Source organism: Dipodomys merriami, unplaced genomic scaffold (assembly GCF_024711535.1).
Source record: "Dipodomys merriami isolate MVZ:Mamm:240054 unplaced genomic scaffold, mDipMer1.0.p SCAF_21, whole genome shotgun sequence".
NCBI lineage: Eukaryota > Metazoa > Chordata > Mammalia > Rodentia > Heteromyidae > Dipodomys > Dipodomys merriami.
The window spans coordinates 28,579,766-28,607,421 of NW_027203493.1; the positions used below are offsets into that span (position 1 = coordinate 28,579,766).

General features: G+C 39.6%; 2 protein-coding genes across 10 annotated transcripts in view; one reads left to right on the top strand and one right to left on the bottom strand.

Annotated features, from left to right (window-relative positions):
• The window catches only part of Tsg101 (tumor susceptibility 101), a 29,609-nt gene extending 15,125 nt beyond the window's left edge, over positions 1-14,484 (top strand). For both annotated transcript variants that reach the window (XM_070032753.1, XM_070032754.1), the window contains 4 exons: positions 2,622-2,713; positions 10,344-10,546; positions 12,835-13,074; positions 14,238-14,484. In XM_070032753.1, the coding sequence (XP_069888854.1) occupies positions 2,622-2,713; positions 10,344-10,546; positions 12,835-13,074; positions 14,238-14,327 (625 nt within the window). In that variant the 3' untranslated portion in view covers positions 14,328-14,484. The remainder of the gene's footprint in view (positions 1-2,621; positions 2,714-10,343; positions 10,547-12,834; positions 13,075-14,237) is intronic.
• A 5,016-nt stretch (positions 14,485-19,500) lies between these two features.
• The window catches only part of LOC138834065 (L-lactate dehydrogenase C chain-like), a 28,928-nt gene continuing 20,772 nt past the window's right edge, over positions 19,501-27,656 (bottom strand). For 7 of the 8 annotated variants that reach the window (XM_070032762.1, XM_070032761.1, XM_070032756.1 and 4 more), the window contains exons 7-8: positions 22,910-23,033; positions 19,501-20,206 (exon numbers count right to left, since the gene is read on the bottom strand). In XM_070032762.1, the coding sequence (XP_069888863.1) occupies positions 20,042-20,206; positions 22,910-23,033 (289 nt within the window). In that variant the 3' untranslated portion in view covers positions 19,501-20,041. The remainder of the gene's footprint in view (positions 20,207-22,909; positions 23,034-27,656) is intronic. The other variant, XM_070032763.1, reaches the window with a different exon arrangement.

Below are 27,656 nucleotides of genomic sequence, written 5' to 3' on the forward strand. Positions count from 1 at the left end.
AATAAATCATCTCAGTTTTCAAAAAAGTAGATTCAGAAATTTCAATACAATTGATACTGTTTCTTTTGTAGCATAGCTTACTAAAGACTAGAAACAAAAATTGAATTTATTGCCCTCTAGAGTGCATCCATTAGAAACAAAAATGTTTAAGCTTCTTCTGTTTTGCTTTACTGGTAGATGAGAAAATATCATGATCACATAGAATTTCAACAAGTCATGTGCAGGATTTTGTTGTAGACAAGTGAGAGCTGGTAATACAGTTAGTCTTTGAACTACTACACTGGCAATGAATTATTGACTAATAGCTCAAAGTGCTTTTGCCTCGGGGCTATAGGTTGGCTCTTTTTAACCAGTAATTTTAATGGACACAAAGAAGCCATGTTTTTGTTTTGTGATTTGGGAGGGGTTATTTGTGGGGAGGGGTTGTTTGGTTTTTGGTAGTACTTGGAGTTGAACTCAGGGAGTATGCTTATTGGGCAGGCATTGTATCACTTGTGTCATACATACTTAAGCCCTTTTTGCCTTCATTAATTTTGAACAGGTTCTCATATATATGACCAGGCTGGCCTGGGTCTGTTATGCTTCTCTTGAAGCTAAGATGATAGGTATACAACTGCATCCAGCTGTAGATTGAGATGGGTATCTCTCAGGGCTGGCCTCCAACTATGGTCCTCCCAGTCTCCTCCCAAATAAGTAGGTATATAATGCAGACCTACCTACTTGGGAGGTCTAAACTCAGCTAGAATTCACGTTGATCAGAATTGTAAATGTCATAGACCTTACATTGATAAAGTAGGAGTAATCAAAACTTATTATTTGTTTAACAGGTAGCTAATAATCCAGTTTTTCTTTTTTTTGTTCCCTTTGCTGAGACAATGCCTTGCTAGGTAGCCAGAGTAAGTTCAAACTTGCACTCCTCCTTTCTCAGCCTCCTGAATAGCTGGGATTACAGGCAAGTGCCAAACTTAGCTATTTTTCTGCATTATAAAAGAAACACAAACTAATACACATTCAGAAGAAAGTGATTAGGGCCAAAAAAAAAATCATGTCCTATAAAGGATGATTGAACAAATTAAGAATATTTAATCTGTGCTAGGCAGAGTGGCCTGTACCTGATCTCATCTACTTGAGAGGCAGAGATTAAAATAACTGAGGCTAGCCCAGGTTAAAAGTAAGACCTCCACCTCAATTTATATGCCAGGCATGGGTGGTACACAGCTGTACTCCCAGCTATTGAGAAGAATCATAGTTTGTGGCTCACTCCAGCAGAAACTCAAAATTCTACCTGACAAATAACTAATACAACAAAGGGTTGGAGTGTAGCTCAAGTTACAGAGTGCTTGTCAATTTAAGGCCTAGTTAGCCCCACTCTACCCCCCAAAAAAGTTTAAAGAAGAAAAGACTTGTGTGGAAAACGTTAGTTTTGAAATATTTAGTATTTAAAGTCTTCAAAATACTTAGGTGATCTTCCAGAATGCAGATTGTAAGCACTGATGTTCAGTATTAGAAAAAAATAAGCATTTGCAGGAATACTGGAAATGATATTTTCAGGTAGGAGGTTTGTTTGGTAGTAAAATACTTTTTTTTTCTTTTTCTTTTTCTTTTTTGCCAGTTCTGGGGATTTAACTCAGGGCTGGGGTACTGTCCCTGAGCCTCTCTTTTCTTGGGGCTAGCACTCTACCACTTCAGCCAAAGAGCCACTTCTGGCATTTTCTGAGTCGTTTATTGGCGATAAAAGTCTCACAGACTTCCTGCCCAGGCTGGCTTTGAACCCTGATCTTCAGATCTCAGCCTCCAAAGCAGCTAGGATTATAGGCATGAGCCACCAGTGCCCAGCTTCAAGGAGAATACTTACAAAGAATGTTATTCTGACTTTGATATGAATACATAGTTGACACAGAATGCCATAAAGTTAGAAGAAATAAAGTTAGAAGAAATGTTTTTAAAATGAAAATGTTTTCAGATTGAATATTCAAAGGTTCCTAATGAGACTAGAAAAAAAATATTGTCATTTCCTTATAGACTAGAGAATAAGGACAGAAAAGTTCTCTCAGAAAAGTTTTATTGCTTTTGATATTGGGATTTTGCCCTTAGAAATATTTTAGTTTTCTGCTATGCAGTGATCCTTAAATAATCCAAGCAACCACATTGGACCATTGATTTTTTTTTTTCACTTTATAAAGAAAGAGGTTTATTTAAATCCCAGGTTAGGAGGGGGCACAGTTCAAATAGTTTCTTATTTTATCTTGTGTGGGTCCCTCTGGATGCATGACACCATTGTGAATGGCTTCTCAGGACAGTGACAGAACACACGGAGATGGAAGGGGTGGGCAGAGTGACCAAGGAAAGGTTGCCATGAGAACTACATCAAGCAAGGGCCCACGAGAATGGCATTAATCAGGGACCATTGATTTTTAAATTCATAGTCACTACTGGAATTTCCATAGACCATTACTTGAATAAGTTCAATACCAAGAGTATATGTCAAGCTACCTTCCTGGTGAGATTTTTAAAAGTGCTTTCATCACGTCTATAATAACAATAAAGTAACTTAATGTATTATTTTTTAAAAATGTTTTCATGTTGTGTCATCTTAACATGTAATGTTTTTGGTTTTTTAGTGGTTATCCGGGCTGTCCTTACCCACCTGGTGGCCCATACCCTGCCACAACAAGCTCTCAGTACCCTTCCCAGCCTCCTGTGACCACTGTTGGTAAGTGCTTCTGAACACTTCTATTTCCACACTTTAGAAAAGTCCCAAGTCTCCATTGGAAAAGTTTAGAATAGTCAAGTCCTGTATTCCATGCAAAAGTTGAGAATATTCTTTATTCTTCAGGGAAAATCTTTAATAGTCAAGTCCTATAATCAAAAACTTGAAGAATGATTCATATAACAGAGCATGTTTTTTGGCATCGTTGTCAAGAATCAAATGGCTTTAGATACTGGGATTTATTTCTAGGTCCTCTCTTCAATTCATTGGTTTATGTGTGTTTGTATGAAAACAAACACCACATTGTTTTGACGCTGTGGCTCTATAATATAATTTGAAATCAGACCTGTGATACCTTAAACCAGTAGGGTTTTATTTCCCCACTGAGGATTATTTTCTTTGTAGACATCTTCTGTATTTTCAAATGGATTTTAGGATTATCTTTTCTACTTCTGTGAAGACTGCCATTAATATTTTATAAAGGAAACTAGGAAGCCATGTGCTGGTGGCTCATGCTTGTAATCCTAGCTACTTAGGAAGCTGAGATCTGAGAATTGCAGTTTAAAGCCAGCCAGGGTAGGAAAGTCCATGAGATTCATATCTCCAATTAACCACCAAAAAGCCTAAAATGGAGCTATGGTTCAAGTGATAGAGTGCCAGCCTTGAGTAAAAAAACTCAAGGACAGCACCTAGGCCCTAAGTTCAAGCCCCAGAACCAGCACGTGCGCATACACACACACACACACACACACACACACACACACACACACACACACACACACACACACACACACACACACACACACACACACACACACACACACACACACACACACACACACACACACACACACACACACACACTCTCTCACGCACACAAACTGGAAATTCTAGGATGAAATATGTGTTAGTAAAGATGTAGTATTGGTGTAACTTGATCCATTTAACTAAAAATAGTAAATTTAACAAGGTTTATTGGTATATTTGTCTTTGGAAAATCTAGACTCAGTTATCTTCTACACAGATAAATGGATTACTTTACTGTTGTATGTGATTGTCTTACCTTTGTTGTATCACTTGATCATTTGGGTACCTAATTGCTTAAAGGAGGATTTTCCGCATCTTTTAAATACCATAATAAAACTTCATGTAGATTGTGTGGGGGTTTTGTTGTTGTTTGGTGGTTTTGTTTTGTTTTGGTTGGTCGTAGGGCTTGAACTCAAAGCCTCTGGGAGCTATCCCTGAGCTTTTTCGCTCAAGGCTAGTGCTCTACCACTTGGAGCCACGGTGCCACTTCCAATTTTCTGGTGGTTAATTGGACATAAGAGTCTCAGGGACTTTCCTTCCTGGGCTGTCTTTGAACCATGATCCTCAGTTCTCAGCCTCCTGCATAGCTCGGATTACAGGTGTGAGCCACCAGCACCCTGTATAAGACAGGTTCTTTTAAATAGTTTAAATTCCTATTCCTGCTGCATCCTTCTCAAAACGGAGACTAATGAAATACTTGAACTCTGGGCTTGGGCTCTGTCCCTCAGCTCTTCAGCTCAAGGCGAGTGCTCTACTGCTTGAGCCACAGCGCCACTTCCGGTTTTCTCTTTTATTGGAGATGAGAGTCTCACGGACTTTCCTGCCCAAGCTGGCTTTGAACCTCAATTCTCAGATCTCAGCCTCCTGAGTAGCTAGGATTACAGGTGAGAGCCACTGGTGCCCGGCTTCATTAGTCTTTTTATCATTTTTTAGGAAGGCCCTAAATTCTGAACTAAACTCTTGGTAGAAATTGTCCCTTTTTGCTTTCTTTTAAGGATTTCATAAATTCTTATTTTTTTGGTCAGTCATGGGGCCTGAACTCTGGGCCTGGGCACTGTCCCTCAGCTCTTCAATTAAAGGCTAATGCTCTACCACTTGAGCCACAGCACCACTTCCAGCTTTTTTCTGCTTATGTGGTGCTGAGGAATGGAACCCAGTACCTCATGCATGCAAGGCAAGCACTCTACCACCTTCCGAGCCCATAAATTATCACCTTGTAAAAAACTGACATTACAATTTGGCCTAACTCCTGTTCACATGACTGAATAGTTAATTTTTTTTTTTTTTGGTTGGTTATGGGCTTGAACTCTGGGCCTAGGCACTGTCCCTCCTCAGCTCTTCAGTTCAAGGCTAGCACTCTACCACTTGAGCCACAGCACCACTTCCAGTGTTTTGGTGGTTAGTTGGAGATAAGAGTCCCAAAGACTTTCCTGCCCAGGCTGGCTTTGAACCACGATTCTCAGATGTCAGTCTCCTGAGTAGCTAGGATTACAGGCATCAGCCACCAGCATCTGGCTTGAATAGTTAATTCTTTAAATCAATTAAGTCTGTGAAAGGTTCTCATGAAATATACCAACTTTTTGATATATTTTATTATGAATGTTTAGTAAGTGAATAAATATTTTACCCACATTCTTTGAGGTAGTTGACATTAGATGACATATTCTTTCTATAGTCATGAATGGTACTTTCATTAATTTTTTTTTGGAGACAAGATCACCATTCCTGTATTTGAGGATTCTCCCCTCAGTGGAGAATAGGTTGGAAACTTTATATATCAGAAGTGAAAGTTGTTATAGAAAGTGGCTTAAAATCTAGCTAAAATGTAGAAATCTTCAGAAGTAACTAAAGCATTTGCTTTTATTATTCAGGTTCTACAAGTGCTGAAATATTGTTGCTTATTTAAGCTTAAAATAAGTTTGAGCTGGGGCTGGGAAGGTGGCTCAGTGGTCGAGTGCTTGCCTTGAATGCATGAGGCCCTGGGTTTTATTCCTCAGCACCACATAAACAGAAAAGGCTGGAAGTAGCACTATGGCTAAAGTGGTTGAGCTGAAGAGCTGTGGGACAGCGCCCAGGCCTAAAATTCAGGCCCCACGACCGGCAAAAAAAATAAAATAAAATAAAAATTGGTTTGAGCTAATTGTAAAATAAAGTTCATATAGAACTTGGAAAAAAGGGAAGGTTATTATAGAAGAGATTTAATAAGTTGGGCACCAGTGACTTACACCTGTAATCCTAGCTATTCGGGGGACTGAGATCTGAGGATTGGCATTCAAAGCCAGCCCAGGCAGGAAAGCCCGTGAGACTCTTATCTCCAGTTAACCACCACAAAACCAGAAGTGACACTATGGCTCCACATGGTAGAGCACTAGCTTTGAGCAAAGTTGCTCAGGAACAGCACCTAGGCCCCAAGTTCAAGCTCTATGACTGGTTAAAAAAAAACAAAAAAACGATGATTTAATGATTTGTTTGGCGAAACAAATCATAGACCAATTTTCACCTCCCTGGCAAAAAGGCAAAGGAAGTCAGAAAGACTGAATTCTCATAGTATTCCTTGATAGTAATATAAATATCCTTTTGGGGACAGGAACAGTATCTTCAGGCTTAGCAATGAATTGTATATACAGTGAGAATTATTTAAATAATGCAAAACAGTGATACTGTTTAAATCAATAATGGTAAATGCTTTATATTCATGTATGAATACCCCTTCCAATCAAAGCCCATCAAAGGAAGAAAGTTAGGAGGTCAGTTTGCTGATATGTGGATTAGATCTTTCATTTGGTTTAATCCTACTTTGTCATTTAGAATTTTTATGTTTATAAACAATTGCAGTAATTACCTCTGAATTCCAACAGAACGTAAGAGAAGGGAAGATTCCATAAAAAAAGATCCTAAGGACCTACAGCAATCTGAGGTGCTGAGATTGCTTTTGTGCTAGACTCCTAGAACCTGACTCATTCTGTTAATTTTAGGAAATCATTCAGCGTCATCTTGCCATTCACAAGTTTAGCGTTTAGACTACATAATACAAAGTATTACAATATAATAAAACCGTTAATATAATTCAAAAGTATTAGTGTCTTGCTAACTTTTTGCCTGGTCTAGCTTTGAAATGTAATTCTTCTATCTTTATCTTTCCAGAAGCTAGGATTACAGGCATAAATCACCATACTCAGCCACGAAAAATGTTTCTAAACTAATAAATATAGTAAGAATTGTTAAAATAGGTTCTAGTTGCACTACTGCTTGAAAAGATGATTAACAAAGAAAAGATTATTGGTGGAAATTAGTTTTACCTATAATTTCACAGTAGAGAGATGGAATTTAAGAGTATTGTTAAATTGTTGGTTGAGAATGGCTTAGAGTTTATTGCTGGGAGAGGTAGTTGTGATTATGGACAAGAACAGAATAATCTTTCAGGTAGTTTGAGCAAGGCTTTGCAAGGCCTTCAACATAGTTATTTTCCACAGGTGATTTAAGTATAGTACATGTACATCTTAAATTTAAGAATGAGATTGGAATAAGGGAGTCAAGACCAACAAATGAATTTACAAGTAGCAAAAAAAAAACACCTGGCTGGAAAACAAAGTCATAGAAGGATTTCAGCAATTTGTTAATCTTTTTTTTTCATAAAATCCTCCTAGCCTTTCTAGATAACTTACCCTAATTGGCTACCAAGATGTTATATCCATTTATGCTGTATGTTTGTATAGATATCTGTTTTATACATTAAAAAAAAATTTCACCTCCTAAGTACCATTTAGCCCTTTTAGGGTAGTTACTAGCGACAGTATTACTCCCACTGAGAATATATGTGGGTTATACTGAAGATGCATAAGACTGGACTTAAATTCAAGTCAAAAGAAGTCAAAACTTAGGATGAATAAACTTCGTATCTATGGTTTGAGACTAGGAATTGAAATTAATAAATGAACCTTTCTTTTACTGACTTTGGAGCATAACCAGAAACCAGGAGTCATTGTGCTTTGATGAATAAGAATTAAGAAGGATAAATGGAATCTTAAAAGCATGTGGTACTTCAAAGAGATCTGGAGTTTTCATGTTAAGAAAGATAGTCCTTTTGAACCTTGAGGAGTTAGGCATATAAGTGAAAGAGCTCTTGTTCTGAGGCAAAGAGAAAGAAAGAAAAAAATATATATAGTAGAAGACTCCCATTGATGATTTCAATATTCTTTGAAGATGTTCTGAAGGTTATGACCTCTGTAGAAAGATAGGAAAAATCTACTTTTAGAGCTTTATGAAGAATCCAAGGGATTGAAGATTTTGGTTAGAATATAGCAGATTAGCCTTTGAGTTAACAGTCCAAGTAAACTGGCACAATTTGAATGAAGCCAACTTTAAGAAATGAAGCAAACATTAAGAATTGGACAAGGGGAATGGCTCACTGAGAGTAGGAGTGGCAGAAAGAGGTGAGAAATACCAGAGTGAATGAATGATAATACAAAGCAGGAGTCAAGGAGGGTTCCTGGAGTCCTCTGTTGTCTTCATTGTATGTAGGGAGGGAATAAATCAAGGAGTGGGAGAAGAGATGATGTGTCAGAGGAAAACAGTAAGAAATTGGAAGAAATAGCTTAGAAGTGATGGCATTAGCTGACAAGAATGCTTAGGAAACTGTGGTATAGAGAGACCATCAGTGTTAAAATAAAATGTTCATGCCTGTGATCCTACTAAGGTGGCTGAGATCCGAGGATCAGGGTTCAGAGCCAACCCAGGCAGGAAAGTCCACGAGACTCATATTATATCTCCAAACTGAAAGTGCTGCTGTGGATCAAAGTAGTAGAGCACTAGCCTTGAGCAGAAAAGCTCAGAGACAGCATCCAGGGAGTTCAATACCCACAATCAACACAAAAATAAACAAAATATCAACTCAGTTTTTACAGGAAAAATATGGTAGCTCTCTGTCTTTGCAGCTCTGAATTCCAATAAACAGGTTCTCTTAAAGAGTCAATACATTTTTCAGAAATATGAAGTTAATCTGAAATATTTTTATAAAACTAGAAACAAATCCTGGAAAGTACTGCTAAATGGACTTATAATCAATGGGAAGTATTAACTGCCTCTTGAGAATCCTTTTTTTTTTCTTTTTTCTTTTTTCGCAAGTCCTGGGGTTTGAACTCAGGGCCTGTCTGAGTTTCTTTTGCTCCAGGCTAGCACTCTACCACTTGAGCCACAGCACCACTTCAGCCTTTTTGGTTTATGTGGTACTGAGGAATTGAACCCAGGGTATTCCCAGCCTTTCATGTGAATCCTAAAGGACAGATACTGTTCTTAGCTCCCCATCCACAAAAGTTCTCTAGCTAGGATCTCTAGCTAGGAGGAAAGGAGAATCCTGTAGGGAAAGGTCATAAACACTGGAAGCTACTGGACTGCTCTCACTGAATATAAAGCAGGTCTGCTGGACATTCCTTGGGAAGAACTGGCCCCTAGAGACACTGTCCACATTTATTTTTAACTGCTACAAAAAGAAAGTACAAGTTAAAAAAACCTTATTTTTTCTGTAGTGGATATGAGATAGTGAAAGGGGGGAAAAAAAAGAACTCTAGACTTCCTTGAAAACCTGTGGTAGGGCTAGGAATGTGGCTTAGTGGTAAAGTGCTTGCCTAGCAAGCTGGAAGTGGCACTATGGCTCAAGTGGTAGAGTAGCCTTGAGCACAGATAGGCTCAGGGACAGAGCCAGGCCCTGAGTTCAAGCCCCAGGACTGCCCAAAAACAACAACAACAACAAAAAAGATGGAGGAGGGATGGGAGGACAGGAATAATAAGGGGAAACAAAGGAGGAGGCAACAAAGCTTGATAAGAATGAACTCATTACCTTGCTCATGTAATTGTAAAAAAAAATCTGTGGTACCTGAGAATTTGAGAACTTCCTGTGTTGAATGAGATAAGGACCATTTTCTGTGAGAAGACATCTTTCATAGTCCAGCAGTAAAAAGGGAAATCACTAGACCAGCTTCTACCTGTCATCATACCCAAAATTTTTTTGTTGAGATCAAGCTCTTTCTAACTTTTTTTTTTTCCTTCCACTAACCTCTAACATCACAATGTCCTTCAGCTTAAGCCTGAAAATGGCCTGGACTTGAATCAACTGTTCTGTTTGATATACATATATTGCCCCATCTGTTGAAGATAAAAGAGTAATTGCAATCTATAGGCTCAAGCCTAAGAAAATCAGTACTTGCTTGGGCTATAAATAAGAAAAGAGTATAAAGATGAATTAATAATCTCTTAAAGAACATTAGCTTGCATTTTTAATGTTTTTATGATAAATTACACCATTTAACATAGGTTTTCTTTCCTTCTGTTTTTCCTTCTGTACTGGCTTACTGTGATGATGATGATGATGATGATGATGATGATGATGATGATGTAACTGTACAAAAGGGTTACAATTCCTTAAGTCAGCTAATAAGTAGAATGCTTCTTGGTGAACATCATCCCTTCTTTTATTCTCCCCCATTTTCCCGTCTCCTGTCCCTTCTCTAGGATTTTGTCCCTTTTCTTAAATTTGTTATGATAAAAATACAAAAGCTTGGGGCTGGGAAGGTGGCTCAGTGGTAGAGCGCTTGCCTTGCATGCATGAGGCCCTGGGTTCGATTCCTCAGCACCACATAAGCAAAAAGAAAAAAGCCGGAAGTGGCGCTGTGACTCAAGAGGTAGAGTGCTAGCCTTGAGCTGAAGAGCTGAGGGATAGCGTCCAGGCCCAGAGTTCAGGCCCCACAACCGGATCCAAAAAAAGAACAACAACAAAAAAAAGATACAAAAGCTTGAGAAAAGAATGAATTTTTTGCTTTAATCTCTGCAGGTCCTAGCAGAGATGGCACAATCAGCGAGGACACCATTAGAGCCTCTCTTATCTCAGCAGTCAGTGACAAACTGAGATGGCGAATGAAGGAGGAAATGGACCGAGCCCAGGCAGAGCTCAATGCCTTGAAACGAACAAAGGAAGACCTCAAAAAGGGTCACCAAAAACTGGAAGAAATGGTCAACCGTTTAGATCAAGAAGTGGTAAGTAATTTATTGAATACGTGCAATTTCTGGATTTAATTGTAGCCATGTCAAAATGTCCCATATGTGCCTTAAGTATATATATATATATATATATATATATATATATATATATATATATATATATATATATATATATATATATTAAAGATTTGAGAGCGGGGTGCTGGTGGCTCATACCTGTAATCCTAGCTACTCTCAGGAGGTGAGGATCTGAGAATCACAGTTCAAAGCCAGTCTTGGCAGGAAAGTCCATGAGACTTATCTCCAATTAAGCACAGGAAAAAGAAAAGCACCTATAATTCTCTTAACTCTTTTTTTTTTTTTTTCCAGTCCTGGGCCTTGAACTGTGGGCCTGGGCATTGTCCCAAGCTCCTTTTGCTCAAGGCTAGCACTCTACCACTTGAGCCATAGCACCACTTCTGGCTTTTTCTGTTTATATGGTACTGAGGAATTGAACCAGGGTTTCATGCATGCTAGGCAAGCACTCTACCACTAAGCCACATTCCTACCCCTGCTTTAGACATTTGAATATAACTTTTTTTTTTTTTTGCCAGTCCTGGGGCCTGAACTCTAGGCCTGGGTGCTGTCCCTCATCTGTTCAGTTCAAGGCTGGCGCCCTTCCACTTGATCCCTAGCGCCACTTCCAGCTTTTTCTGCTTATGTAGTGCTGAGGAATAGAACTCAGGGTCTCATGCATGCAAGGCAAGCACTCTACCACTGAACCACCTTCCCAGCCCCTGAATATAACTTCTTAAACACATAAGATCATTAATAATTCCAGCACTTCAGAGGAAGAGGGAAGAAGATCCTGAATTTGAGGCCAGGATTCTGTCATTAAAAATAAGTGTATTTTTTTTTAAATATTGTTTTATTTTAAGATGAGTACTATTTGATGTTTGGGGTTTGGGGTTTGACTGGGAGTGAATGATATTTAGAGTGTTTTGCTTGCACCTTGGCCTTAGGAGATAATGTTTGAACCAGAACTTGGTATTGCCAGACCATTTAGATGATACAGATTTTATAGTTCTAAGTCAAGATAAAGATCTGCAAACTCTGAATTGCAGACTTAAAGAATAGTTCTATTTGCAAATGTTGTTTCATTTTTAAAAGTATATTCAGCCAAATTTTCTAATTTAATAATTCAGAAAAATTTGAGGTTGTCTTTGGAACTTTATATAAATATCCTTAGCTTTTCAGACACATGTAGCAGATTGCTGTGCTATGGAGAGTCAGTATCCTAATCAAGATTGTAACTGTATAATGATCATGATGTAAAGGCATCAGGAATAATTTGAGCACCGCTTCACTCTCCACTTTTCATACTGTGAGGGAAAATTTGTCCTAAAAATGTGCATTTTATATGAGAATGTGTGCCAGTCCTGGGTTTGGACTCCGGGCCTGGGAACTGTCCTTGAGCTTTTTTTGGTCAAAAGCTAATGCTCTGCCACAGTCCACTTCTGGATTGTGCCTTTGAACCACAATCCTCAGATCTCAGCCTCCTGAGTAGCTAGGATTACAGGTGTGAGCCACCAGTGCTTGGCTATAAGTGTGCATTTTTTATAAAAAGAGTAGTTATTGAAGGCTTGAAGACTTTGGGGAAAGTTATTCATATATACACATTAATCTGGAAAAATGACTCTAGTGAATATAGAAAGTGAGTGTCAGCCGGGCGCTGGTGGCTCACGCCTGTAATCCTAGCTACTCAGGAGGCTGAGATCTGAGGATCGCAGTTCAAAGGCAGCCCGGGCAAGAAAGACCGTGAGACTCCTATCTCCAATAAACCACCAGAAAACCGGAAGTGGCTCTGTAGCTCAAGTGGTAGAGCGCTCACCTTGAGCTGAAGAGCTGAGGGACAACACCCAGTCCAGAGTTCAAGCCCCACGACCGACAAAAAAAAAAAAAAAAAAGAAAGTGAGTGTCACATTAGTAGCTACTTCCAAGAGTTCATAAAGTGGCAAATTCTTACAAATTTTATGTGGGAAAACTCCTGGCCTACTTTGCATTATCAGCTTTTACTGCTAAGTGAGAAGTTTGTCACTTTCACAGACAGTGCTAAGTTCTGCATTTCCATAGTTACCCTCTTTTCACTTAGCATATTAGATCACACCTTTTCTTGTGTCTCTGACCAATGTGTTACTGAAAACATTAATCTCATCCTGAATTGTGTAGATACTGCTTTATTTAGCCAGGCTCTTTCTATGAAGTTGAGTTGTGGGTATCTGACAAGGAGAGAATTATGTGCAAATTATTATAATGTCATTATTCATGGGCTATTCTGTTTTCAGGCTGAAGTTGATAAAAACATAGAACTTTTGAAAAAGAAGGATGAAGAACTAAGTTCTGCTCTGGAGAAAATGGAAAATCAATCTGAAAACAATGACATTGATGAAGTTATCATTCCCACAGCCCCGCTATATAAACAGATCCTAAATCTGTATGCAGAGGAAAATGCTATTGAAGATACTATCTTTTACCTGGGAGAAGCCTTGAGGCGGGGAGTAATAGACCTGGATGTCTTCCTGAAGGTATGTCTTTCTCATTCTGCTCTCCAGAATATTGGAATTATGTTGTATAGTTACTGACCTTGAGAATCACAAACCAAGAAGGTTTCTGTCTGGGGAGGGTTAAGATTATCCTCCCAAAAGACATCAAGTAAGATAGATGTATGAGGATTGGTTTTAGTAAGGGAAGAAAAGTAGGCTAGTAACTACAGTTTTCCTAGATCGAATAGCCCTTTGAGGAAGTAGACTGCCTTTTTTCTTTTTCTCTGTGTGTGTGTGTTACTACAAGTTGAACCCAGAGCCTCACACATTCTAAACAAGCATTCCAGCGCTTGAGCCACTGCTCCTTAGAATGGGCTGCTCTTTAGAATGAAAGTTGTCTCAGGCTTAATGCTATCTTACAGACATGAAAACCTAGTAAGCCAAGTTTGGTTACTGCTCTTAGTTGAGTCATGAAGATTATAGTCTTAGGAATAATAGCAAACTCTTTGGATATTGGATCCAACTACTGCTGCTATCTCAGTGTGTATGCTAGGTAGTGAAGTCACTTGTTGATCTTGCTTGTTCATTATGGATGAGTGGTCAAACCCTGTGCCTTAGATCTAATACAAATACATGAGGTCTCTCTTTCTAAACACTGCTTCCTACTTGGGTGGCATAATTTATGGAAAGGGGCACATAGAACAGCATTTTAGACCAATGCTAAGCATTGGTCTAAAATTGGCCCTGTGCGGCTTATCCCTAACCTTCTCTTTCTTTCAGCCAAGCAGCAACAATTTGGATTAGAATCACAATACAAGTTTCCCTAGCATCTTGAGTGCCACAAGATACAGGTCAGGGCTGGTGATGCAGTTCATGGGTACAGTTCTTAACCTCACACACAAGTCATTGGGTTCAATCCCCAGCACTGCAAAATCAAAAAGGCGTAGTTCAAAGTCCTTAGCCAAGTCCTATAAAGCTTATGGAGTTTAAGAAGACTAATTGGTCTAACCTAGGCTGCTAAAATCAACGTGGTGGAGTTAAAAAAAAAAATCATGTGTTGAAGTAGTGGATCCAAACAAAGGTTGATAATAGAGAATGAGCTTAGGATTCTTACACCCACTCTAGCTTATGAGCCATCTGATATTTCATGTCTGGGTCTGTGTCAAACCCATTCTAAACTATTGAAACTTTTTCCCCCCTCCCAGCATGTACGTCTACTGTCCCGAAAACAGTTCCAGCTGAGGGCACTAATGCAAAAAGCAAGAAAGACTGCCGGTCTTAGTGACCTCTACTGACTTCTGATAGCGGCTGGAGAGTGACCTCTTCTTAAAGGATTCTTTTCTTTTTTCTTTCTTTCTCTTATCAGTAGGTGCCCAGATAAGTTATTGCAGTTTATCATTCAAGTGTAAAATATTTTGAATCAATAATATATTTTCTGTTTCTTTGGGTAAAGACTGGCTTTTATTAATGCACTTTCTATCCTCTGTAAACTTTTTGTGCTGAATGTTGGGACTGACTATGCTAAATAAAATTTGTTGCATAATTTTTCACCTCTTTATTGGACTTGCTGAGAAGATTCATGAAACCTTAATAAAAAGCCTAGCTTTTCCTTTAGTAAGCAGAGCATAATACCCGTCTGAAGCCACAACTTTAATATTCTAGAAAAAAAAATTCTATTTAGTATGGGAAATATCACATAGAAATCTAAATCTGAAATTTTTTAAATTGAGGAAATTGATTTTTTTTTCCTGTGAGAGATACAGGGCAGTACCTTTTTACTGGTCCTGCGGTATCTTTTTACCAGTCCTGGATATTTCTTTCTAAACCTAAAAGAAAGAAAACTCTCAGCCTCCCAACTCAGGCTTGAGTGTGCTTGAATTGCTTGCTTGGCTGGCACTCTACCATTTGAGCCACATTTCCCAACAGAAGTTTTAACTAGGAAAGATATGTAGTCATAATTAAAGAGGAAAGTACAGAGCCTTTATGGCTGATAAGAATGATTGAAGAAAGTTTTTTCTTTTGTTTTTGGTGGTACTCAGGGCTTACACAATTGCTCTACTGCTTGAGCCATGGCTCTCGTACTGCTCTTTGCTATTTTTGGATGTGGTATCTTCAGAGACACTTGTGTTTGGGCTGGCCTTGAACCTCAATCCTTCAGGTCTTAACTTCCTGAGTAGCTAGGATTGCAGACATGAGCTACTGATACTCCACCCTTTTGCATTTATTTGTCAGATAGGGTCTCAATTTTTTGCCCAGGCAGGTCTCAGACTGCAGTCGTCCTGCCTCTGCCTCTCTCATAGCTGAGATTACAGACTTACACACCACACTCACCTTGCTCTTTGAGAAAGTCTTCCCAGCTGTTTGTCCAAGGCTGGCCTAGAACTGCAATTTTGTTTCTCCACCAAATGGCTGTGATTATAGGCATGAGCCACTCACTACCCAGTGATGATTGGGTTTTCATACAACTGTAAGATATGCCTCCCTCCAACCTTACTGCAGTGTTAGCACATTGCCCATCTACAATGAAAAAGACTAAAAGTACAGTGTACTGTACAAGCGTCTGCTTTTATTGTTAGAAGTTTTGTCTTCATGGAAATTGATGGTATAGCCAAGTTCAAGACCTCCCAATGAGCTACATGCCTATGAGGTAGCCCGCAGTGCTTATGCAAGTAAAACAAAATGTTCTCTGTGAAAATGAGAATGGTAGGGCTGGGAAGGTGGCTCAGTGGTAGAGCACTTGCCTTGCATGCCTGAGGCCCTGGGTTCGATTCCTCAGCACCATATAAGCAAAAAGAAAAAAAGCCAGAAGTGGAGCTGTGGCTCAAGTGGTAGAGCGCTAGCCTTGAGCTGAAAAGCTGAGGGACAGCACCCAGGGCCAGAGTTCAGGCCCCACGACCGGACCCAAAAAAAAAAAAAAAAAGAAAATGAGAATGGTAGAAGAGAACATGCTCTTGTAAAATATGTTTCTTTAAGATATTTTGGATTGCCTGTGACCTGCTGGTGCAAGGGGATGCATAGGTGTCAAGACATCCCAAAAGCTTAAAGCAAGGCCAGTGGACTGAATAATCACGGAATCACTTCCAAGCAAAGCAAAGGAGTGTGACTTGCAAGGAGAAGGATCAGGGCATCAAGACCAGGTGCAACATAAAGACCAATATATTTGTGCTATAATATTGCCAAGAAAAATGACCATTAACCAGCTGCATTTTACACAAGGACATCTGAAGATACCAGACTTAAGATCAGTGGAAAGTACCAAATCGTAGCCTCTCCAACTCAATAAAACTTTGCTCTTCTCTTATACAGTGGGTTGGGTGCCCTGATTTCTCTCAAACTCTTCTCAAACTGATGCCTCCTTGCCTGTGTGTTCATAATTTTAAAGCCAGGTGGGAAGGCAGTCCACATCCTACTCCCCCCCACACACACCAAAAAAAAAAAAGGATGACCAACTTGGTCATCATTGAAATAGAAATGTTTATACAGTCAGATCTTTGATTTAAAAATTAAAATCTACTTATAAAAATTATCAGAAGGGACTGGGAATGTGGCTTAGTGATGGAGTACTTGCCTGGCATGCATGAGGCCCTGGGTTCGATTCCTCAGCACCACATAAGCAAAAAGAAAAAAGCCAGAGGTGGTGCTGTGGCTCAAGTGGTAGAGCGCTAGCCTTGAGCTGAAGAGCTGAGGGACAGTGCCCAGGCCCAGAGTTCAGGCCCACGACCGGACCCAAAAAAAAAAATTGTCAGAAGGGACTGGGAATGTGGCTTAGGGATGGAGTGCTTGCCTAGCATTCATGAGGCCCTGGGTTCAATTCCTCCATACCACATAATTTTTTTTTAATTATCAGAAAACAAAAGGTCAGATCACCTTTTTATTTGGTTTTAGGAATAGAGTTAACATTTAGATTATTTTTGTTTGAATATGTTTATTTTTCATTGTAAACTCATGAACATAGGAAGATATATTTACCACAAACATCCATCTTATATCTGACAGCTCACAAATGTTTCCGTTAATTTTTTCTACAGATTTCTTATAGTGGTTAAGATAAACAGTGTTATGAAGGTAAATCCAGAGATCCTGAAGTGAACACCAAATCAATTCCACCACTGGTGGTAGAGACATGGAAAAATTTGTAGCTAATCAATAAGATCCTATTGTGTGTTATACACTGGATTTAGCTCATCAGTGTAATCAAGACAAAAGTAGTCTGACTGCTTAAGAATTTATGCAACAGGGCTGGGAAGGTGGCTCTGTGGTAGAGTGCTTGCCTTGCATGCTTGAGGCCCTGGGTTTGATTCCTCAGCACCACATAAGCAAAAAGCAAAAAACCGTAAGTGGTGCTGTGGCTCAAGTGGTAGAGCGCTAGCCTTGAACTGAAGAGCGTTCTGGACAGCGTCCAGACTCAGAGTTCAGGCCCACGACTGGACCCAAAAAAAAAAATTTATGCAAGAAATATGATCACACACAAAAGCAATGTTAATAAAAGTATAAGAAATGTGTAAGCTATGAACTCTTGGCTCACACCTGTAATCTTAGAAGGCTGAGATCTGAGGCTCATGGCTCATAGGTAGCAAACTATGAGACTCTTAACTCCAGTTAACCTCCAGAAAGTAGAAGAGTTGTGGCTCAAATGGTAGAGTGCCAACTTGGAGTAAAAAAAATCTAAGGGACAGCACCCAGACCCTGATTACAAGCCCCAGTGTTCACACAAAAACTTTCTGCACAGCAAAAGAAAGCATTCCAGGGCTGGGGATGTAGCTTAGTGGTAGAGTGCTTGCCTGGCACTGGCACGCATGAAGCCCTAGGTTCCATTTCTCAGTACCACATAAACAGAAAAAGCCAGAAGTAGCACTGTGGCTCAAGTGGTAGAGTGCCTCGCCTTGAACAAAAGCAGGTCAGGGACAGTGCCCAGACCCTGAGTTCAAGCCCCAGTACTGACCCCCCCAAAAAAAAAATTCCAGGGGGCTGGGAAGGTGGCTCAGTGGTAGAGTGCTTGCCTTGCATTCATGAGGCCCTGGATTCCATTCCTCAGCACCACATAAGCAGAAAAAGTTGGAAGTGGTGCTGTGGCTCAAGTGGTAGAGCACTAGCCTTGAGCTGAAGAGCTGAGGGACAGTGCCCAGGCTCAGAGCTCAGGCCCCACGACCCACCAAAAAAAAAAAAAAAAAAATTCCAGAATGTCCAGACAAGCTAGCTATTCCAACAGATAAAGGTTTATACCAAATATACAAAGAGCTTAAAAAAATAATCCAATCAATAACTTGGGAAAGAAATTGGACAATTGGCTGATACTTTAAGAAATGTTCATCTTTAGAAATATAAATCAAAACTTCATTTTACCCTAGTCAGAATGGTAATCATTAAGAAAACAAATACTGATGGAGATGTGAGGAAAAAAGGAACCCTCATACACAGTTGGAAGAATGTAAACTAGTGAAATTGCTACAGGAGTCAGTATGGAGGTTCCTCAAAAGTAATACTGTTGAGTAAGCAAACAGCCAAATATAATATGTTTTTTTCTCATTTGTGATAGAGAAAATAATATACCTATTATTTATGGTCATGTACATATATGTGTATATAAAATTTGATTTTAACTTGTCAGTTTAGAGGAGGATAGATGAGAAAGAATGAGGATAGGTGAGTAATTTTGAAATACATTTTACTGTGTATGAAGATGGTATGAGTCTCAAAGCGGTAAATCAACTTGGGGACAGGGAAGAAAAAATAGTAACATTCTGATTGCCTTTCAGTCTGTACAAGGATTTCTTAAAATGAAGTTTTAATTTTGTTTACAATACACTTTTTTAAAAGGTTTTATTGTTATTAAAAAGGTGATACACAGAGAGATTATAGTTACATAATTTACCAGGTAAAGAGTACATTTCTTTTGTGATCATGTCACCCCTTCCCTACAACAACGTTTCTTAAAAGGCAAAACCCATAGAATAAGTTTCTCCTTTTCCCCCTACTCTAAATGTAGAACTATATTTCATGCATTCAAGGAAGGAACTGGGAAAAGAAAATTAAAAAAAAAAAAATGAGAAACTAGTCCTGATCCAAAGTGGATGACTAGAATCAAGATGGTGATGAGTGTGAACCATGACTCAGGGCCTGCATATCCACCTGCTACTTTTTCCTACTTATCCTATCCTTGTGTAAATTATCTTGGTCTTGGTTTCTTCGTTTTTGTTTTATTGTTTATTTAAAATAGCATCCTAAATTCTTAGTGGAATCAAGGAAATATATTTGTGTGTATACACATTCAAGATATGTATATATTAATTATCCACCCTCTTAGTCTTGGACATGAAGGAGAAGTTACTAATTGAATGTTCTTTAGCTTTAAACCAATAGTCAGTTGAGATAACTACTGTGGACACTTGAAAGCAGACATTGATAATCTCACAGCCATAACCCAGCAAGCATATGTAGCTTGCTGAACAAATGACACAGAAGATGGTCCAAGGTATCCAAGTGATATTTTAATAGAGATACTACATATTTGAGTTTATATGAACTGGTATTTGCAGAGTTGTATGTATCATTGAATTTTTATATAAATTTCTATATTTTTCTTCATATATATGTATATATATATAAGTGTTTAGTAAAGTTTATACCTAGTCCCATGAACTTCAAAACAATATAGAGGATATGGTAGTGCCATCATTGAAGAGAGCACAAGATAAAATTTCAATACTAGAAAAAGTACTCATAAGAATCTTAAGTTTTATGCCATAGTGGGGGTTAGACATCTACAAAACTTCATGCCAACTATCCATATATGACATCCCTCAGAAGCATGAATTACAACTGTACATCAGAATTGAGCAATAAGAATTCACAGGGGAGAAATCTTTAAATTTTCCTCTTTCTAATCTTGAAGCTGAAGCTATGTCATAGGTCTCAATCTTTTTTAAGTTTTTAACAGATAAGATTCTTTGAAAACATGAAGCATTCAATCTTATACTTTCTTTTCTATCGAACAATAAAATAAGAGGCTTTAAAGTGTTACATCCTTTTGGATATTCCAAAGTGTATCTGCACTCTTCTTAAGAAGATTCTCTTCTTCAGAATTCAAGTTCATCTTCACAATATCTGAGATGCCATTTCGCCCCAAGATACAGGGGATACTGAGAAAGACTTCCTCATTTACTCCATATAAGCCCTGGAATACAAGATTTGATTATTGGTTAGTAACGCAATATGGAAAAGCAGTTGTACAAGAGAGACACTATGACCTTGTCAACAAGAATTACCCACAGGTCAGCTGTGATTCTACATAAAACCAAGGGTGTCCTTATGGTATGTGGCCATATGTTGAGTGACAAGAAGAATGTGCCAGAGGTACATCTACCCCTTATTAGACCATCTTTATAAGCAAGGGGAAGGATTCTATGTACTCCCCTTGCAACCATTTTATCTGATGAAGGACTAATATCCATCAGCTTGTGTCTGGTTCATCAAGGGAACAGTGAAAGTTAAAAAAATAATAATAATGACTGGGAAGGCTTTCCTTTACCTTTATATCAGAGAGCTCCACTGACAACACCTGCTCCAGGTGGCATGTCAAGCCTCCAGATGAAGTTCTCAGTGGAGCCTATGGGTCCTCTTAAATCACTGGCAGAACCTATATCCTTCCTCTCACCAAGTGCCATGGAATATACTCCTCCCTCCATTGGAGGGCTACCAAAGACCTCCTACGGTGGATGGCGCCATGGGATGGTGCAGCCCCCGCCCCCACATTCAGGCTCAGTCGTGGGCTGTGGAATCCCTGGCCAGTCAATCCAATGTTCCTTCCATGCCTGCAGTCAAAGCCAAGGCTACAGAAGCAGCTGTGAGAAGCAATGACAACCTGGGAAACGCACTCATCTGAACCAGCCTCTGCCATCTCCATACTGCCCACCCCTCCCTGCCCCTGGGAGATAAGGAGACCCAGCAGACTCTCCGTAGCTCTCTGCCTCTTATCACTCATCTTTCTTTAGCTCTCATTTGGGACTGGATCTGGATTTAGGAAAGGCAATGGGAGGACCTTGACTGTAAACAGCTTCTAAGAGGTGTAACTGAGGGAAATGAGAGGCCCTTTGACACTGGAGCAGTGCCCTTCAGCTTCCCCCACTAGCTCAGCCATGCTTCCTATTCACTCTGCCTGAGGCCTTCCTCAGGACCACAAGGTGTGTGCTCCTTGATCTTATTTTGTTCTGGTGCCTGCTGCTGAGAAGCTCTCTTACTACCTCCTCCAGCCCTGCCTTTAGGAGTGACTTGACAAACTCATGAGCTCCAGCACACCAGCTACCTGTCACCCCCACGGCCCTGCTCACCTCCTCCTCTCTGCTCTACACTTAGACCAGACTGTGAGCCCACATTCCTGCCAGTCATACCCAGCTTCCTTCCTTTTTCCTCCCTTAGTCATGGGTTGCCTCCTGTGTGAAATCTGAGCTATCATATGGTTTTTAGGGACCCCACATCATCAGGGGCAGGGCATCTCCGCAGTGTTTCAGAAATCAGTGTTTGCTTACATCTTTTGTTTTCATTCTCCCTCAAAGAGGTTTCCTGGGCTAGAGCTAGAGAATTCATATCCATTCCATCATCATCATTTGGGGAGGAGGTTAAAAGGCTGGGTAGAAAGGCCTTGCTGGGGGGGAGGGGGTCTCTCTCAAGGGCTGGGATTATAGGAATGTATCACCATGCCCAGTCAAATGATTTAATGTCTGAGTGCTTCCTGTAAAATATCTTTCCCATTGACTTGTTCTATTAGGCAGCTAATTAGCCACTTTCTCCCAGCGCCCTCCTTTGATGCCTCTCTGATTCATCCTTCGGAGCCTACTAGCACTGTGACTTCCTCAGCCATGACCTTTGTTTCTTAAAGGGGTATCCATTGTGTACTCCTTCCTTCCAACTCATTAGCCCTTCACTCATATATATATATATATATGAGTGAAGTGATATATATGAGCCTCAGTGATTTATTTATCATCTACTATTTTAATATATTTATAATCAGTGGGTAATGAACCAGGATCTTCAATATGTTAGACAAACATTGGAGCAATGAACTACATTTTTCATATAAAGAATGTCTGAGCTGGGCACCAGTGGCTCATGCCTATAATCCTAGATACTCAGGAGGCTGAGATCTGAGAATTCGGGGCAGAAAAGTCCCCATGAGACCAATTAGCCATCGAAACTGGAAGTGGTGCCCTGGCTCAAAGTGGTACAGTGCTAGCCTTAGGCAGAAGAGCTCAGAGTCAATGTCCAGGCCCTGAGTTTAAGCCCCATGACTGACACACACAATGAAAAGTCTGGATGTTTACATTCCACTGTTCTTGAGATCAGGACCCAATCTCTATATAAGGTGGCTGACTTTTCCAGCCTTCCCATTCAGTCTTCCCTCTGCTCCATGCATTTCAGTAACCAAAGAAACCCAATTTTTTTTTTTTTTGGTCAATCCTTTTCAGAGCCTCAAGTACCCTAGACTTACACCTACCTCGGATCCTTTGCACGTTTTTCTTCTGCTTGAAATATTAGCCCAATATTCCATATTAACTTTGCCTCATTACTTATATGTCTGATTTTATTTCTATAAGAAATGATTTCTCACTACCTATCAGCCATGCCCTTTCAAAAGAGAACTCAAAACTCCTGCCATATAGTCCTAGCACTTTGTACTTTTTCACTGTAGCATTTACATCTATAATTGTTATATGTTTACATCTATAATTGTTTTGATTAAGTCCATTTCTTTCACTACATTCAAGAAGGTCAGGTCTTTGTTTTCTGTATAATATCTTTTTGTATAATATCTGGCACATTGTAGGGGATCAATAATTAATACAGGAAAGAATGATTTTTAAAAAAAGTTTAAGCCTACTTTAACCAGAGTAGAAACTGGATGTACTCTCCTAAGATTCTTCAAGATTGTTTCTGACAGATTTGTCACAGACAATGCAACGGCCCATGATGTATATCCCTTCAGCTTAAGGATGTCATAGGCACTGCAGATAAAGAAGGAAATCAAATTTATGAACCCAAATTGATTCACTAGAATCAACTCAGAGAAAGCATAATATTCTTTAAGCATTCATTCTGAAACAATCTAAATACCAATGGCACTCTAATAACATTTTCCAGATTTCTACTAGAAATTATTTATGATTTTTGTGTTATAATATGTTCAAATACACTATCTCATAAATTGTCATTCACTTTAAACAACAATCAGTTCACCCTTCTTTTATTATAAAAGCAGAATACAAATGCCTACATGTCAATAAAGATTAAGTTAGTTTTAATATTTTTAAATTTTGTTTAAATACTCAAAGTGGGAAGTGGAGCTGTGGCTCAAGTGGCAGAGTACAAGCTTTCAGTGAAAAAGTCCAAGGACAGCACCCAGGCCCTTAGTTCAAGCCCTAGAACTAGCCTAAATACCTGAACAGACCCTGATTCCTGAAAGTTACTATATACATCTCTCTTTCTTTGATCACTTAGAAATATTACTGGTATGGCAATGAAACTTTATATAGTTGTAAGGATGTATACGTTTTTCCTAAGAATATATCATCAAATCAATAACAAACAAGTAATGGGAAATTTTCATAGTACATTTTCAAAGAAATTGTTTCAAAAACTGCACTTTCTTATCTCTGGCTTACAAAAAAACTTTAGAACTGCATCAACCCATCATGATAATAATAATCACTTGAGTGAAAGATTTACAGTTGAGACTTAGGCTTTTCTGAACTTTACTTTTTTTTTGGGGGGGGGGGGTCTGGTTATGGGGCCTGAACTCTGGGCCTGGGCGCTGTCCCTCAGCTCTTCAGCTCAAGGCTAGTGCTCTACCACTTGAGCCACAGCGCCACTTCCAGCTTTTTTCTTTTTGCTTATGTGGTGCTGAGGAATCAAACCCAGGGCCTCATGCATGCAAGGCAAGTGCTCTACCACTGAGCCACCTTCCCAGCCCATGAACTTTACTTTCTATAGTAAAGATGTATCATACTTTTTGCATTGCCACCAGCAATATCAGTTTGGATTAACAAAACTCACAGGGCGGAGGTTTCAACTAAGCACTGAAATTATTTAGCTCTGACAAAGGACACAGCAAACACAATGTCCAGAACCACTGTTCCTTCATATCAGAAGGGCTCATAACCGTGCAGACACAGTTCTAAAGCCCTAGACACAGTACACTATATAAGGCTGATGTACAAATGGATCCCTTCAGCACAGGGAAGCCAGGTCTGGCCTATACCTATTGTGTGGTCCCAGACATTACTACTAGAAAATGTCAAAAGTAATTGTAGGTAGGCCTGGTGCCAGTGACTCTCACCTGTAATCCTAACTATTCAGGAGGCTGAGATCTGAGGACTGCAGTTCATAGCCAACCCAGGCAAGGAAGTCCATGAGACTCATCGCTAATGAACCCAGAAATCCCAAAAAGCCCAAAGTGGACTTATGTCTCAAGTGGTAGAGCATCAGCCTTGTGCAAAACCCTGAGCCATCATGCATGGCATTCAGGCACTGAGTTCAAACCCTAGAATGGGCACACACACAAAAAAAAAACACCAAAACAGTAATTTTAGTCCCATAATTCAATATGACTAAGACTGTGAATAAGCACAGTGAAAGGGAGGGAAGGTCTGCATAGTGATAGGGAAATTGGTGGCATAGGAGTTAGGAGCTGAAATACACTCTGCAGTGGGTAACTGGAGACAAATCATACCAGTAGAAGCTAAATGACAGATGTATTCTTTCAATAATAATTAGAATGGTTGCCAGAGGCTTACCCTTGTAATCCTGGCTTCTCAGGCTGAGATCTAAGTATGTAGTTCAAAACCAGCCCAGGTGGAAAGCTCTATGAGACTCTTATCTCCAATTAACAAGCAAAAGGCTGGAAGTAAAGGTGTAGCTCAGATGGTAGCGCACCAGCTGTGAGTGAAAAAAGCTAAGGGACAGCTGGGTGTCAGTTGCTCACGCCTGTAATCCTAGCTACTCAGGAGACTGAGAGGATCACAGTTTAAAGCCAGCCTAGGCAGGAAAGTCTGTGAGACGCATCTCCAATAAACTACTCAGAAAAAGCCAGAAGTGGTGCTGTGGCACAAGTAATAGAGTGCTAGCATTGAGCACAAAAAGGCTCAGGGACAATGCCTATGCCCTGACTTCAAGCCCCAGGAATGACCAAAAAAAAAAGGTAAGAGACAGTGCCCAGGACCTGACTTCCAGCCGTAGTACCAACACACACACACACACACACACACACACACACACACACACACACGATTACTAAGAGAAAGAAATTGAGATGTCTAAAAATATGTCTAAAAATATAATTCTTTTAGTTGCTACTGACCCTGATAGTGCATTACTGCATATACAAAAGCCTGAAATGTGATCCTGTATCTCACACTGCACAAAATCAACTCAAAAGTGGATAGAAGACCTAAACATAAGACATGACACTGGTAGCTATTAGAAGAAAACAGAAGGAAACATTTCAAGACATTGACACAGGCAATAGTGTATTTGATGTTAATTCCCAAAGTACTGGAAACAAGCAAAAGTAACATGGGATTATATCAAACAAAAGAAATATTCTGCAAAGCAAAGGAAAAATTGAACAGAATTAAGAGACAACCTATAAAATGGGAGAAAACATTTGAGCTGAGGCTCAAATGTTAAAGCCTGCCTAGTAAGTGCAAGACCTTCAGTATGGATCACATGCACACAAAATCAATTATAAATGGGCAAATTATCTGAATAAACACTTTCCAAAACAAAAACTAAAAATGGCAGCAAGTTTATAAAAAACATACAACATCATTAGTTAATGCAAATCACAATTACAATAAAATATTACCTCACTCCAGTTAGATTGGATTTATTAAAAAAAAAAAAAAGGAAAAAGAATGACGGAAAGAGAAAGAAAAAAGGAAAGAAAGAAAAAAAGAGAACAATGCTGGGAAGGATGTAGAGTAAAACTCTCAAACACTGTTGGTAGGAATATAAAATTGTAAATCGGGCAGGGAAGGTGGCTCAGTGGTAGAGCGCTTGCCTTGCATGCCTGAGGCCCTGGGTTCGATTCCTCAGCACCACATAAGCAAAGAGAAAAAAGCCGGAAGTGGCGCTGTGGCTCAAGTGGTAGAACGCTAGCCTTGAACTGAAGAGCTGAGGGACAGCGCCCAGGCCCAGAGTTCAGGCCCCACGACCAGACCCAAAAAAAAAAAAAAATTGTAAATCATTATGGACAACATCACAAAGAGTTCTTCAAAAAATAAAAGTAGGGCTGGAAAGGTAGCTCAGTGGAAGAGTGCTCATGAAGCCCTGGGTTCAATTCCTCAGTATTACATAAACAGAAAAAGTCAGAAGTGATGCTATGGTAGAGTGCTTGCTTTGTACAAAAGCTCAGGGTCAGCATCGAGGCCCTGAGGTCAAGCCCCAAGACTAGCAATAAATAAATAAAATTAATAAATTAATAAAATATTCTATGAGTATGTATATACTATCTATGTACATGTTTTTCATTGTATACATATATGATGTACATAGGTATATATCAATGTATGTATATGTATATGCTATTTAGCGATAAGTAAAACTGTAATTCTATCATTTGCAGCAAAATGGATAGAACTGGAGAGCATGAAGTGAGTGGACTAAGCTAGTCAAAGCAAGACAAATAAATGTTCTCTCTCATATATGAAAGCTTAAGAAAACTAAAGTCCATAGGCTGGGAAGTTGGCTTAGTGGTAGAGCGCTTGCCTTGCATGCCTGAGGCCCTGGGTTCGATTCCTCAGCACCACATAAGCAAAAAGAAAAAAGCCGGAAGTGGCGCTGTGGCTCAAGTGGTAGAGAACTAGCCTTGAGCTGAAGGGCTGAGGGACAGCACCCAGGCCCAGAGTTCAGGCCCCACGACCAGACAAAAGAAAGAAAGGAAGGAAGGAAGAAAGAAAGAAAGAAAGAAAGAAAGAAAGAAAGAAAGAAAGAAAGAAAGAGAAAACCAAAGTCCAGCTAAGTATGGAATTCCTAGTTTGGAGAGTGAGGAAATAGTAGACAAAGGGAAGTTGGATTTGCTTGGTGAACACTATATGCTGGTACTGAAATGCTGAACTCCATCACTATGCATAGCTAATGAATCTTGATAAAAATAACTATAAGCACTTTAGTTTCATATATTTTTAACTGCTGGTTTAAAAAGCAATGGGAGCTGGGTGCCGGTGGCTCACACCTGTAATCCTAGCTACTCAGGAGGTTGAGATCTGAGGATCACAGTTCAAAGTCAGCCTGGGCAGGAAAGTCTGTGAGACTTTTTTTGTTTGTTTGTTTGGCCATAGGGCCTGAACTCTGGGCCTGGGCACTGTCCCTCAGCTCTTCAGCTCAAGGCTAGCGCTCTACCACTTGAGCCACAGCACCACTTCCGGCTTTTTCTACTTATGTGGTACTGAGGACTTGAACCCAGGGCCTCATGCATGCAAGGCAAGCGTTCTACCACTGAGAGTGAGACTCTTATCGCCAATAAACCACTTAGAAAACTGGACAAAAAAAAGCAATGGGAAAAAGAAAAAGTAGTTTTAAGGCCAGTTTGTTGTCTTTATTTTTATTGTTTTTAAAACAGCGTCTTCCTA